At 36.6% G+C, this 12,667-nt stretch overlaps 3 protein-coding genes and 2 long non-coding RNA genes across 11 annotated transcripts in view; 3 read left to right on the forward strand and 2 right to left on the reverse strand.

The window, feature by feature from the left end:
- Nucleotides 1-126: 126 nt before the first annotated feature.
- Nucleotides 127-3,114, forward strand: LOC132194968 (solute carrier family 22 member 13-like). Of its 4 annotated transcripts, none has more exons than XM_059616605.1 (8): nucleotides 127-614; nucleotides 926-1,203; nucleotides 1,256-1,517; nucleotides 1,848-2,149; nucleotides 2,205-2,305; nucleotides 2,362-2,585; nucleotides 2,643-2,815; nucleotides 2,871-3,114. In XM_059616605.1, exons 1-8 carry the CDS (start codon nucleotides 554-556, stop codon nucleotides 3,084-3,086), a joined length of 1,617 nt encoding a protein of 538 aa, XP_059472588.1. In that variant the 5' UTR covers nucleotides 127-553; the 3' UTR covers nucleotides 3,087-3,114. The 4 variants fall into 4 exon arrangements, with proteins under 4 accessions (XP_059472588.1, XP_059472589.1, XP_059472590.1 ...); XM_059616606.1 differs by having other exon boundaries at nucleotides 929-1,203; XM_059616607.1 differs by having other exon boundaries at nucleotides 127-404.
- LOC132194971 (uncharacterized) lies at nucleotides 2,348-4,401 on the reverse strand. The gene is made up of 3 exons (XR_009441593.1): nucleotides 4,153-4,401; nucleotides 3,876-4,065; nucleotides 2,348-3,704 (listed from the first exon to the last, which is right to left on the reverse strand). It is a non-coding gene; the product is annotated as an uncharacterized LOC132194971 (long non-coding RNA).
- Nucleotides 4,402-4,424: 23 nt separating this feature from the next.
- On the forward strand, nucleotides 4,425-6,234 carry LOC132194969 (protein twisted gastrulation-like). Of its 2 annotated transcripts, none has more exons than XM_059616610.1 (5): nucleotides 4,425-4,598; nucleotides 4,798-5,027; nucleotides 5,083-5,298; nucleotides 5,590-5,794; nucleotides 5,849-6,234. In XM_059616610.1, exons 2-5 carry the CDS (start codon nucleotides 4,799-4,801, stop codon nucleotides 6,015-6,017), a joined length of 819 nt encoding a protein of 272 aa, XP_059472593.1. In that variant the 5' UTR covers nucleotides 4,425-4,598; nucleotide 4,798; the 3' UTR covers nucleotides 6,018-6,234. The 2 variants fall into 2 exon arrangements, with proteins under 2 accessions (XP_059472593.1, XP_059472592.1); XM_059616609.1 differs by having other exon boundaries at nucleotides 4,489-4,644.
- A 55-nt stretch (nucleotides 6,235-6,289) lies between these two features.
- Nucleotides 6,290-12,667, forward strand: part of LOC132194966 (sodium/hydrogen exchanger 2-like) — a 36,488-nt gene continuing 30,110 nt past the window's right edge. For 2 of the 3 annotated variants that reach the window (XM_059616599.1, XM_059616601.1), the window contains exons 1-5: nucleotides 6,290-6,453; nucleotides 10,642-10,901; nucleotides 11,502-11,547; nucleotides 11,608-11,649; nucleotides 11,833-12,003. In XM_059616599.1, the coding sequence (XP_059472582.1) occupies nucleotides 6,437-6,453; nucleotides 10,642-10,901; nucleotides 11,502-11,547; nucleotides 11,608-11,649; nucleotides 11,833-12,003 (536 nt within the window). In that variant the 5' untranslated portion in view covers nucleotides 6,290-6,436. Of the gene's footprint in view, nucleotides 6,454-6,511; nucleotides 7,536-10,641; nucleotides 10,902-11,501; nucleotides 11,548-11,607; nucleotides 11,650-11,832; nucleotides 12,004-12,667 lie in introns of those variants that run through there. The other variant, XM_059616600.1, reaches the window with a different exon arrangement.
- Nucleotides 11,131-12,667, reverse strand: part of LOC132194972 (uncharacterized) — a 92,784-nt gene continuing 91,247 nt past the window's right edge. The window contains exon 3 of the long non-coding RNA XR_009441594.1: nucleotides 11,131-12,018. This is a non-coding gene — a long non-coding RNA (uncharacterized LOC132194972). The remainder of the gene's footprint in view (nucleotides 12,019-12,667) is intronic.

Genomic DNA, 12,667 nt, shown 5'->3' on the forward strand with positions numbered 1-12,667 from the left:
CGGTTCATAAGCAAATGACGTGTAAAGAATGTGTCTTGCGGCCACACTTGTTTTCTAGCAACTGGCACACACACACACATACCATTCCCACTGTCTTATTTTGCGCATTGCAGAGATTGCAAGGAGGCGACGCCAGCAGTTTGCTGCGCGGCACTCTCCAATAAAATTGTCTCACACCAACTTGCTGCTCTGCATGTTGTGTGTTGTCAGATCTAAAGTAAAAAATGAAAAGGAGTTTTATCATATTTTTGCATTTCAAAACAAACAGTGTGGATACGGTTTTTACTTTTGCTGAGTAAGACGCACTTTTTAACATTGTGTGGATTTGCGCGGTTCAGTTTCCCTTGGTAGTCTTTTAGTTCAGGGTGACATGAGCTCTTCGCCAGACGTCAAATGTGAAGAAGGTATACAATTTTTTTTATATTTTCAAATTGGGTTTTATTGGTGGTTGAAAAGGACAGCATGGGAAGTCTCAGTCGGGAATAAATTGGCTAATGATAGGTCTTTTAGTAAGACCCTTATGTTAATCGGGGCGATAAGATAGCCGACGATCATGTTATTCTTTGTGCAGTTAGCACTCGTGTCTAGAAAGAAAAAGATGTGCCAATATAGAGGTTCGTATGTGATCAAATGGACCTTTGATATGGCACGTTTGTCTCTCAGAGATATTAATGACATTTTTTTTTTTATCAAAAACAAAAGGAGACACTCAGACTTGCTGAGGTTTGTTTAAATTGTTTTTTAACATTGTAATTAATTTGTGATAATATTTTTTTATTGAAGAAAATAACTTCTAAAAATAAATTTTTAAAATTATTTTTGCCACCTTTTGCTGTTAAAAAAATAATAGTAGTTACATAATAATTAAATTATGTAAAATAATTTTTGTTAATTTATATATAATAATTTATGACAATTTTTTCAGCAGTTCCCCCTTTGGACCCAATCGAAGAAATATTAAAGCAGGCCGGTGACTGGGGGCCTGCGCAACTATTGCTTTTGGCTCTTTTTGGCGTATTCAATATCAGCGCCGCTTGGCACTATTTTGCCCAGACAGTCATCAGTATCTCTCCTCCATTCACGTGCGCCACACCAGGGCCTAGTCCGTGCTTTGAGTGGGTCAATGGCTCCAGCACCGAATCTCAACCCTGCGCCTCAGGATGGACGTTCGATCCGCAGTCTCCAACAACTCTCATCGTGGAGGTGAAAATAAATTAAAATAACCTTAATTTTTCCTAGTTTTTTTAATTTGCAGACTCAATGGGTGTGTGACAAATCGTGGATTCCCTATTTCGGCCAGAGCGCTTTTTCTCTTGGCAGCACAATTGGCACCCTTTGCCTGGGGCTGCTGGCAGACAAAATCGGAAGGATGCCCGTGCTGGTGATTTCCAACACAATCGGCGCCGTGGCCAATGTAGTGACAGCCCTCTGTCCTACAACCATAGCTTCTTATGCAGCGGTTCGGCTCCTAGCTGGAACTGCGAGCGACTCCAATTTCAACATGATGTACCTCCTAGGTATATTAATTTTTTTAAGACAGTCAAATCATGTTGTTACAAAAATTAGGTTATTGAATGTCAGCAATTCTTTTTCACCAGAGATAAAAATAGCAGAGCTCAAAAATATTTCAAATAAAAAATTAAACTCACAATTTTTTATTTTTCTATTAAAATAGTGCTGAGGGATTTTCACTCTGAATTGAAATGATTATAATTTTTTTATTCAAAAATAAAATACAAAGATACAAAAAGAATAAGCTTTGTCCCTATTTCACCATTTTTTTTTTTTTTAATTTAGAAATTCCCAACAAATTTTAAGTTCTTAAGTTAATTTGATTTTTTTAACAGTGATGGAGTACTTGCGGCCGAGCTTGCGATCTGTGGGTCTGAATTTGGCCGTTGGAGTTTTTTACATGGTCGGCTGCGTCTCGGTGCCATGGATCTCACATGCAGCAGGCCACTGGCGCTTTTTCATTCTGATCACTGCCAGTCCTGCCCTGCTGCTGCCAATCGTCCCCTTTCTAGTTCCAGAGAGTGCCAGGTGGGCCCTTGCAGCAGGAAAAGGTCCTCAGGCAGCATTTCAATCGATGCAGAAAATTGCCAAATTCAACAAGAGAAAACTTCTGCCAGAGGATGAAGCTAATTTTATAGTAAATATTTAGATTTCAATTAATTTATAAAAAAAATTAATTTTGCTCTTTGAAGGTCCGCGCTAGTCGGTTGAGGCCAAATCCTCGGGCTAACATATTGGGACTCTTTTGCTCTCCCCGTTTAAGAAGGAATACTCTGATTTTGTTATTTAAATCGTGAGTATTGAATTGTTCTCAAATTTGAAACCTGACTAAATTTTTTTTACTTATAGAATGGTGCTAACTTTGTGTTACGACGCAATCTCAAGATATTCGGTCGGCCCAGACCCTTTAGCCATGCTCAGTTTTGGATCTCTAGTCATTTTGCCTGGCTGTGCTGTGGTTGCTTTCATGCAAGAGAAAGTCGGAAGGAAGTTGCTCGCTTTGTCAGCATTGTTCTTCTGTGCTTTCTTCATCGCCATTGCCGGAGGAATGAGAAAAGTTGACGTTTCGCACAGTATGATCACAAAATAATCTGATTTTTATTTATTCTTATAAACTGAAATATATACAGGTTACTCGATTAGTATGGCGCTTTTGGGGAGGTTTGCAGTTGTTGTCGCTTACAACTCAGGTGCACAATACACTGCGGAACTTGTGCCGGCGCAGGTTCAAGCAGGAGGCGTTGCAGCCATCCATGTCGCAGGTTACGCTGCCTCAATTTTGTCTCCACAAGTACTTTACTTGGTATTTTAATTACATCAAATTAATAACAATTGAGTTATAATTTTTGTATAATTAGGAGCAACTTTATCCGTCCCTGCCGGAACTTGTACTTGGCATACTGGCTGCCTTAGGAGCTGTTTTATGTTTATTTTTACCCGAAACCAGTCACAAGGCTCTCCCAGTCACTCTTGAAGAGGGCGAAGAGTTTGGAAGAGGGGAAAGTTACTTGCCCTGCACACCATGTGGAGTGAATAGGCGTCTGAGTGAGACTGATTTGGTAGATGATAAATAAATTCTTACTTTGGAAAATATTAAATGATGCGTTGTTTACATTACACACAGATATAATGTACCCAATTCAGAATTCATCACTTCTTAAATTAGATCAGTTTGCAGAAAGAATTTTTTTAAATGATAATTAAAAAATAAATTATGACCTTTTCAATCCAAATTTAACTATAAAATTATAATTTATAGGATTTTATTTTCCAAGAAATCAATTCACTGGCTGACAATGAGAATGAGAATATATAAATAAAAGAGAACTATAGGAATGTTATTATCATTAATTTCATTATTATTAAGTAATAAGAAATGAAATTAACGGATTTTAAGAGACATATAATTTGCCAAATTAAATACCATGTTATATTAGAGCAAAGCCTGTGCTTATTAGAAGTGCTTATCAACCACAAAAGAATGACCAACCAAAACGTAGTTGCTTTAATTGACCAGCCAACTAAGAACCAGCCAATTGTCCATGTCTATGTACCAGTTTTGCTGGGTTGGGTCTTGGGTCATCACGGGGAATCTCCCTTGTTGTCCTTGGCCTGTGGCTCTTCACTGCAATCAAGTCTCTTCTTTTCCCGCTGACGCCGTGCCAGGAAGAAGTTCAAATCTTGTTGTACTCCTATAAATTTTTCATTTCTCATAACTATAAAATTGAATAACAACAGTTGTGAAGGAAAAATGGCACATTAAATAATAAATAAAGATATATTCATTGCAAAAAAAAATCAACAAATTGTAATTGAATTTGCAAAAGGTGTGGAAAACAAAAATTGTCTGTTTTTTTAATTACCTGAACAATCGTTCGTAGGAATGGCATTGGTCCTACAGGAACAGTCGAAGGGCCTCTTGTTTGGCAGTATGATCTTGCCATGTCAGCCTCTCGCCAGTCTCACCAGCAACAACCGCATAGTCGAGGGTTGTTTTTCCCCCATAGAGATACAAATTTTTGAGCCACTTTGACTGCTAGGCGTAGTCTTTTCCTAAGAAGTAAATAAAAATATATTTGACTTTTTTTTTTTTTAATTAATACCGCTTAATACATTATACTAAAATAGCAACAGACTAACCTTCATTGAAGGGCTTCTGTCTAAAAATAATCGGTAGGACAAATAATGTCCCACAGCACACATGATGTCCCAGCAAAAGGCGGGCGGATGTCCCAAGCCCATCCATGTGTGTATTATAGAGCACAATGTCTATGTCGAGAAAAAAGCTTGTCCTGGACGTGACGAATCTGCCTGGCTAAAAAATACAGCTTTAAATATTGGGATGCCGGCATTAATGATTTATCTCAACAAAAAAGAGGGCGTGGCACGCTGAGACTTTGGAGGGAATTCTTTTTCGGTGAAGCGCCGCTCCCTGATTGGACGATCGCCTCGGGGCACGGGGCCCACATTTTGGAGGCTCACGTCTCGTTTTTTACGCAAGCCTCCAGCGTTGCACTGGATGCGGGACGGAAACACTGTCTCTTCAATTTGTGTCACAACAACAAAACACGAAAGATCATTGAAAGGTTACGTCTGAATTTATTCACGTTTTATTCAAGCATTTTCACTCAGGTGAGATGGAGAAAAATTGAGCGAAAAACAAAAAAAGATCGTGCGTTTAAATCTCACTTGTGCCCCGAATTGCGCGTTTGTGCTGAATTCGTCATTCGTCCTTCAACAGGTGGCTTAACCACTCCTTTATTTTCTCAACCTTTTCATTTTCAGAATGGAGGTCTTGGAGAGGCTGTGGCTGCTGACGGCGATCTTGGCCTCGACTTTGCTCGTCGTGCAACAGGTCGAGTCGTGCAACGAGGCCCTTTGCGCGCCCGTGGTCAGCAAGTGCATGTTGACGCAGTCCTGCAAGTGCGAGTTGACCATCAAGAACGACTGCACCTGTTGCAAGGAGTGCTTCATGTGCCTCGGTGACAAGTACACCGATTGCTGCTCGTGTGTTGGTTCGTCACAAAAAATCATTTTATGCAAATCTTTGTTAAAAAAATTTAATCGCAGGCATTTGCCCAAAAAAGAACGACACAAAGTCGTTGGGCGATTTGAGCAAGCAGAGCAACGTCGAGGACTTCAACGACGACTACACTGGTCTGTTCACTTTGTACACCGACCACCCTGACGAGTTCAACAGGTGGAAAACTTTCACTTACCCAGTGGAGATCGACATCTCGACGTACAACCCGAAAGTTGAGAAAGACATCAAGTACCAAACAATTGGTTAGTATTTTTAACGGAACTTTAAACAAATTTATTTGACAAATTGGAAAAAACAAAGTCTTTAAAAATATTAAATTACATTTTTTCCAATCATGATTTCAATGGAAAAGCCCGATCTCTTCATTTCCATGATCATCTCCTCGAGTGTCAACTTCTTCAAACAAAAATGATTTCAATGGTTTTTAATTTTATTAAAATAGTTTTTAAAAAAATCAAAAGTTTTCTCATCTGTTAAATTAAAATTTTTTAATCTTTTTTGTTGTTTTTCTATCTAAAAATATTTTCCTTCAGATAATGAAGAGCAGAAGGTGCACAACACCAAGGACAAAGTTGTGATTTTGAACTGCACAGTCATCTTCCAAACGCAATGCATGTCGTACACCAAGTGCAGGGACACCTGTCTCACCATGGGAGCGTCCAGCGTCAGGTGGTTCCACGACGGGTGTTGCGAGTGTGTCGGAGAATCTTGCATCAACTACGGAATAAATGAGAGCAGGTTTGAAAAACCAAATCTTGAAATTTCCAAAATTAAATTATTTTGCTGTGGCAGGTGTACTGATTGTCCGATGAAGAGAGGTGATGACGAGTTTGACGTGGACAAGAATGACTTGGTCTACGATTCAGAAGTTGTACCTGACGAGGAGGAGAAACCTTTGGACTATGAAGAGGCGACCAGTCGGAAAGTACCTCCCGAAGAAGAGGAGGTCAAGAAAGAGTGACCTTTAGGCATTTTACTCTAAGAATCTCCGCTGTGCCATTTTATGCCTTCCAATTCATGGACTGATGGGTTAAATATTTTATATTTTTTTGTATTTATCTATCAAACATATCCAAATACTTATAACCTACTTTCCGAGAGATCAACAAATTTTAATACTCGCTTAATTTGTATCGTAAAGTGAAATGACAATTAAAGTAATAATCTCTGTTTAATAATGATTTCTCTTCGAATGTATCACAATGTGGGGTTTGATCGGCAATGAAAAGTGATGTGTGCTATAAAACGCAAAGCCTAACTGGCAAATCTTATCTCTGAGGGTGGGGCGCTGATAAAGATGTGAGATGACACACTAGAAATTTGTGTCTGGACAGGAGCGCACATTTATCAGGTGACACAGAATGAAGCTTGACTGAAAGCATGACTTCCTTAGAGCGGCAAGTAATTTTACTAAACAATTTTACCTTATGCAAGATGTTAATATTTCTTTTTTTAATAATTTAAAAAAATTTTTGGCCGATGATTTTAAAATTTCAGAAAAAGTGGGGGGGGGGAATATGACACACTAAATAATTTGTTATGCAGGCTCATGAAAATTGAAAACTTATTGTTTATATAGATTGCTATCTTGCATAATTTCAGGAAGGTGTGACAAAGGCATTTAATCAATATTTCATAAATCTATATCAAAGATCATAACCGATAAGTACCTACCAACCCTTTCCCTATACCTGAATCGAAGAGAAGCAGTTTCTACCTTTATGATATGAGTTATCAAAATCTTTATTCGAGTTTTAGCCTTTTTATTTTACTTTTTCATCGTGAACAATTTTTGTTAACAAAAACACAAATGACTCGAAAGAGGAAATCGCTGCTATCGACTTGAGCTACTCGTATGTGGCAAATATTTACTCGTCGTGCTCCTCATCAGTGCACAACAAAGCATTCTCTCTTTACTAACCATTTTCCATTCTCTTTTAATTCAAACTTGAAATGTATACAGAGATGGTCAAAAAATAACTATCTTGGTGAGGATAAATTGAAATAAATTGTGTGTCTGCGTCTCGCTTTTGAGTCTCACTCAGTATGTCACGTACCGAGAGTACAGAGGGTTGATTGATTGCACGTGAACTATCGGTGGCCTTTGGTGCAACAATTGAGACGGGAACATACGAGCAGTGCAAACAATTTTTAAGTTGTCAGCGCCACGAGCGTCTGAAAGCGTCCGAGTGCATAATAGAGAGCATTTATATAGGACGGTGCGCGCTCGTTTTAGACTTGCTGGCAAGACGCGCTTTCCACAGCGCTCACAGTTCTTCAATTAAAATAATTAACAGCGGTCGAGATTTGCGCGGCGTAAATCTGTTGTGCGCCGTCTTTGATTTCTTGAATTATTCACGCGTGCATTTTCGAGTGTCTCGGCATGAGTGGCGAGGACGAAAGTGATTCCTGCGGCGGATCGGCCCTCCGAGAATGTGTCACGCGATAGATTCAGGTCATAAATAACGCTATCAAATATGTAAGTTCACCTCAACCCCTTCGATTTAACCCCCACTGCGTGATGAAAATCTCTTCTCGTATTTAGCGCCGGAAGTGTCAGATATACGCAAACTTTTTGGCACGCAACACATCACTCAGCACTCAAACCAATACCATAATTATACTATTTTCAATTGTAATATTGGTTCATAAGTTTCTTTTTTGAAAAAAAAAGTAGTTTGTTTGTTTCTGGCACATCCTTTTAAAGTTTCTAAGAATTCAAAATTCATTGTTTTATTTAGTAATTTCAAAAAACTTGCAAAAAAAACCACACATTTTATTCATTTATTTATTTATTAATTTTTTCAATTTTTACGCGTGTTTTTTTTTGTACTCTATAAATAGGATTACAGACTAGACTGTGACAAAATGATGGAAAAAAATGGAATGGAGCTGTTTGTTTTTTGTTTTTTTTTTTCATTGTTTTGAGTGCCAACTTCCTTCACTCATTTTTTTTTTTAAATTTACATTTTTTTTTATAATTTTACATAAATAAACTATACACCTCAAATTTCTATTGCTAATTTGAATCCGAAGTCAGGTTTGCGCTGATTTTTAAAAACCTTAGCTATAGAACTGTAATTTTGATTTTTTTGTTACATTTAAACTAAATAGTATAAGTGGAAATATATTATATCTATATAGAAGCAGAAAATTGAGAAAATATAATTAGATTAAAATTTTCATTTTACTCAATCAACCGTCATTGAGCCACTCAACGATAGACTAATCCGTTTAGGATTTAGGTGCGTCGTTTTTTTTGCACAAGACACGTGAGCCAGACGCTTATTTGCACAATTTTGAAATGAGCTGCTTTTTATCTCGCGAGGCGCGCAGCAGACAATTTCACATTTTAACTTTATAGCCATGCTGTGTCTTTTGACATCATCCTAACATAATTATGTTGTTTTTGCTGGTCTTTAAAAATTATTCCGCCGAATTCAAATATTTTAAATTAGAGACTAACATAAAAAACACGGCAATTTTCAAGGGCCATAAGCAAATTAATTTTACTTTAATTTATTTTCCTGCTCACTCTCTCATAGATAAGATCAAATGAGTCAAGTGTATGAGCATTTCGGCCTAAAATTCAATAATGGAAGGTCAGTGAAGTGAGATGATTGATAGGTACGCCAATTATTTTTGTTAATCCTATTTAAAGCTTAACAAATTAGTATTTGTTTCAAAATGATTGTAATAAAAAAAAACTATTGAAAACACGTCATTTGATTAATAATTAAAACTTTTTGTATTTTTTCTCAACGCTTTTTGATATAGTCACAATGGTAATTAAGTTTGATGAATTTCACCCCAATTACAATTGGATAAAAAATTAAGTAAAATATCTATTAAAGAGGGCGAAATTGAATTATTATATGTTTATTTTTTACATATTCCCACGTGCAATTTTCAATATTTTGCAGTCGACGATACAAAACAAGTGAAATGTCTGATTTATATTATGTACTTATAGTCACTGTATTTTCTCAGTCACATACCAAATGAGCGCCAAGTGTGAGCAACACCTTTCTTCAAATGAATCATGAGTTGGAAGATAGGAAGTGAAAAAATATATATAGCAAGCGACTTCCCATTTTCTGTTTTGAAAGATATAATTTTTTTGTCCATCCATCATCTATGATGATGATTAGTTTTTCATATATTCTTATAGAAGCAAGTGTTATTGGGAAATGTGCCTTTCGTGGCAAAGTAGGAGTTCTCAGAACAGTTTTTAGGTCGGAGGCCGGAGTGGAAAGAAACGCAAGGACGGCTCGTTGGTTTCAATTTTACTAATTTGAGAAGGACCTTTTACATTCAAAAGCCAAAAACTTCTATGAGTTTAAAGTGTTCCATTTTTTTATTTCAACCACACGAAATGAAAAATTAAAATTCATGAAATCTAAATTTTTGAGAAAAGCAAATATGTAATGAAAGATCAAGTTACAATAATAATAATAATAATTAATAAATTATGACCGAGTTAGGAAAACAATCAATTTAATTGATTTTATTTTTGAATGTTTCTCACGTGTCATCGATTTTGGCCGTGACCTTGAGCAGAGGATGGCAAGTTCTGTAAAATTGTATGATAATGATCGAAAATCCAAGCGGCCCCCCTGGCTGATTAAATATTGATGAGCGACGCCTACAAAATCAATGCTGCCCTTCCGTGGAAATGAAACGGAGGGAGCGGCCCGAAAACAAGGCGCGCTTTCCGAGCCCAACACCGCCGGGGATGATTTAATATTTAAGAGGGACGAGCCTCGATAAAAAGGCTAATCTCACATGCATTATTCGCCCGAGAGAAAAGACAATCGTAAAATTCGTTTCCTTAACTTATGCGCGCCGGCTGACCCCAATAGGAAATAAATAGACCTGCTGCTGGACGGTTCTTAACGCGCGCAGCTTTTTATTATTTTATATTTCCCCCTTCGGGTGGGTATTGATTGCGAGGGCCGGTGGTCAAGTCATAATAGGTGGTGGTCAGACACACGTGAGACTTGGCCCAGGTCGCACACACCACCATGTCTCGTCGCTGCCTCCGCCGCTTCTTCGACGCCTCCTAAGGTGACAAATAAGCCGTTGAATTCCCAAATTTTACTTATGCACCTTTTTCAATTGTATTTTAACAATATAAAACAGTTCATATAATAAAATTATTTATTAATGATGAATTTTTAACAAAAAATACATTGCAGCTTTAAAAAAGTACAAAAAAAAACTTTTGCAATGACAAAAAACATGGATCAATATCTTTAATATTACAATTCACCCTTAAAGTAAAAATTTAATTTAAAAACAATTTGTGAAATTATCTGACACGTTTAATATTATAAAATAAAATTACATGTTTAGTTTAAATAAATTTCATTTAATAATATCATATTATTATTTTTATTTTCACATTTTTTAGCTTCAAATTTTCAAAAGTAGATTGAAATATTTCCCTGTAGATAAAAGATTGTCACCTATTTTTTTCATTTGAACACAATAATTCAAATTTCTTGTTGTGCTGGTTTATTATTGCGCTGGAGAAATTAAATTTTAACCAATTTTTTTTCACGGCAAAATGCTTTTGTTTTTAGGGTGGGAGGAATGCTCCTTCCCACAGGCGCCGCGCTTTTGCTGATTTTGGCCGTCTCGGTCCAGGAAACGGCCTCGCAAGACCTTTTCAGGCCAAATGACACCTTTGACCTGAAACACCATCTCAGCGTTACATCAGCAAACCATGAGCAGCAGCAGCAGCACTCGGGAGGAATCCACGTGGCCAGTTGGCGGTGGGACGAGATCGGCGTGTTTTTCACCTTCACGGCCTTCGTCCTCATCACGGGTCTCGCAAAAGTTGGTGAGTGTCCATTAAAATTGCCTCTTTTTACATTTTTTAAAATGTATATTTCAAACGAGCGCGATCAATAACAAAAAGATGAATGAATAATGATTGCGAGTAAAATTATACGGATTTTAAAGCAAATAAAATTTTTACAAGAGCAAAACTAGAATAACTAAATTAATATTCATCAGCATTTATTACGATTTATAATAAACTAAATTAAGAACGTAATAAACATGAGAAAACCTTCATAAAACATAAAATTTATTAGAGAATTTCGACCTCAAAATCAGTATGCAACTGTGGACATTAAGATATAAAGAAGCAGCAATTCGAAAAATGATCTATTTTCAAAGAATCTCCAAAGTAATCAAAAAATAATCAATGATCTGAATCAAATGTAACAAATAAACTAATTTTGTGCTTATTTTTGTTAACACTTTGATTGAAATGAACGTGATGGATTTCAAAATTAGTATTTTGGTTTGCATTCTCCCTTGTGATCAAAATTGATACATTTGGTTGATTTCTTATTTAAAAACGGAAATTTAATGTAAAACTTTTATTACCTTTTGAACGTTCCTTAAAAAAAATTTTAATACAAAAAATTTTCAGCTTTCCATCACGTACACTTTTTATCATCACGAATACCGGAATCATGGTAAGAGCAGATTTTTAAATATTTCCTTACATAAATAATAAGAACGTTCTTGAATTTCAGTTTGATGATTATAATGGGAGTCGCAGTTGGCGGTGTTTTGTAGTAAGTGTCGCTTTATATATTTACTTCTTGCTCTCGATCTTCGGCCCTATCGGAGAAATCATTTCCGCGTTTGTAAATTTCGCTTTAGTTCTCCGCATCGCATGTCATGCTGCACCGCCCGTTCAACTGATAAATAAACTCGCTCTCGTGCCGGTTCAAAAAATAAGTGTGTGTTTTGCGCAGTGCTGCGGGTGTGCAGGGGCCAGAGGCTGCGGCGATGGCCACGGACAAGATCCTCGACGACCACCCGAAGGTGAATCCGACGCCGATGCACGAGTCATCCTCTGTCAACCAGCAACCCTTCATCATGCCAATGTTCACGCCAAGACTGTTTTTCCTCGTGCTCCTTCCTCCGTAAGTAAATTTAATCTACAAATGATTAAATAAAAATTTTGTTTCAGAAAATTATAAGTTTACTGATTTTAATGAAATATCATAAGGTTCAAATAAATACAGAATATAAATTTAATTTTTATTTTGGTTTAGTAAAAAGTAAAAAAAAAAATTTAACACATGAAAAATTTAATTTAACAGGGTCCTGGAGACCTTTCTGTAGCATTTCAAACGCTTTAAAGACTTTCTTTTTAAACAAAAACTGACGAGACTTGAAAAAGACAAAATTTTCCGAGCATTTACGGCCTCCTATAGATTACTGAAAATTTATAACTCTGTCAAATTGTGTCAAATCATTTTGAAAATATCAATCAGGATGTCAGATATTTTGAAAGTTGCATTACCAATGAAATTGAAGAAAAAGTTAAATAAGATTTATTTTTCTATTAATGCCGCGTTTAATTAAAGTTCACAACCTTGTTCTATACTGGCCGTGCCACGCGCTCCAATCCAGACAAATATTTTATTAAAACACGAATGATTCCAAATTATTCAACGACGACCCTCTTTCTTCAATAAATGTTTTTTTCTTTACCGATTTGTCGCGTAAATAAGGTATTTTTCTCGGAGGGTAGTTATTTATTCCTAGATTACTGACCTTGTTTCCGTAAGGTAAATTACCGAC

This window comes from Neocloeon triangulifer, unplaced genomic scaffold (genome assembly GCF_031216515.1).
Source record: "Neocloeon triangulifer isolate White Clay Creek 2 clone unplaced genomic scaffold, ASM3121651v1 ptg000008l, whole genome shotgun sequence".
Taxonomy (NCBI): Eukaryota; Metazoa; Arthropoda; class Insecta; order Ephemeroptera; family Baetidae; genus Neocloeon; species Neocloeon triangulifer.

What these genes read in the sequence shown, in the direction of transcription:
- LOC132194969 (XM_059616610.1), top strand. Translation starts at nt 4,799, where the DNA reads ATGGAGGTCTTGGAGAGGCTGTGGCTGCTGACGGCGATCTTGGCCTCG. An exon ending in CGATTGCTGCTCGTGTGTTG is followed by an intron (nt 5,028 to 5,082) that starts GTTCGTCACAAA and finishes ATTTAATCGCAG; the next exon opens with GCATTTGCCCAAAAAAGAAC. An exon ending in TACGGAATAAATGAGAGCAG is followed by an intron (nt 5,795 to 5,848) that starts GTTTGAAAAACC and finishes TTGCTGTGGCAG; the next exon opens with GTGTACTGATTGTCCGATGA.
- LOC132194968 (XM_059616605.1), top strand. Translation starts at nt 554, where the DNA reads ATGTTATTCTTTGTGCAGTTAGCACTCGTGTCTAGAAAGAAAAAGATG. An exon ending in AAAGATGTGCCAATATAGAG is followed by an intron (nt 615 to 925) that starts GTTCGTATGTGA and finishes CAATTTTTTCAG; the next exon opens with CAGTTCCCCCTTTGGACCCA. An exon ending in AAAAGTTGACGTTTCGCACA is followed by an intron (nt 2,586 to 2,642) that starts GTATGATCACAA and finishes AAATATATACAG; the next exon opens with GTTACTCGATTAGTATGGCG.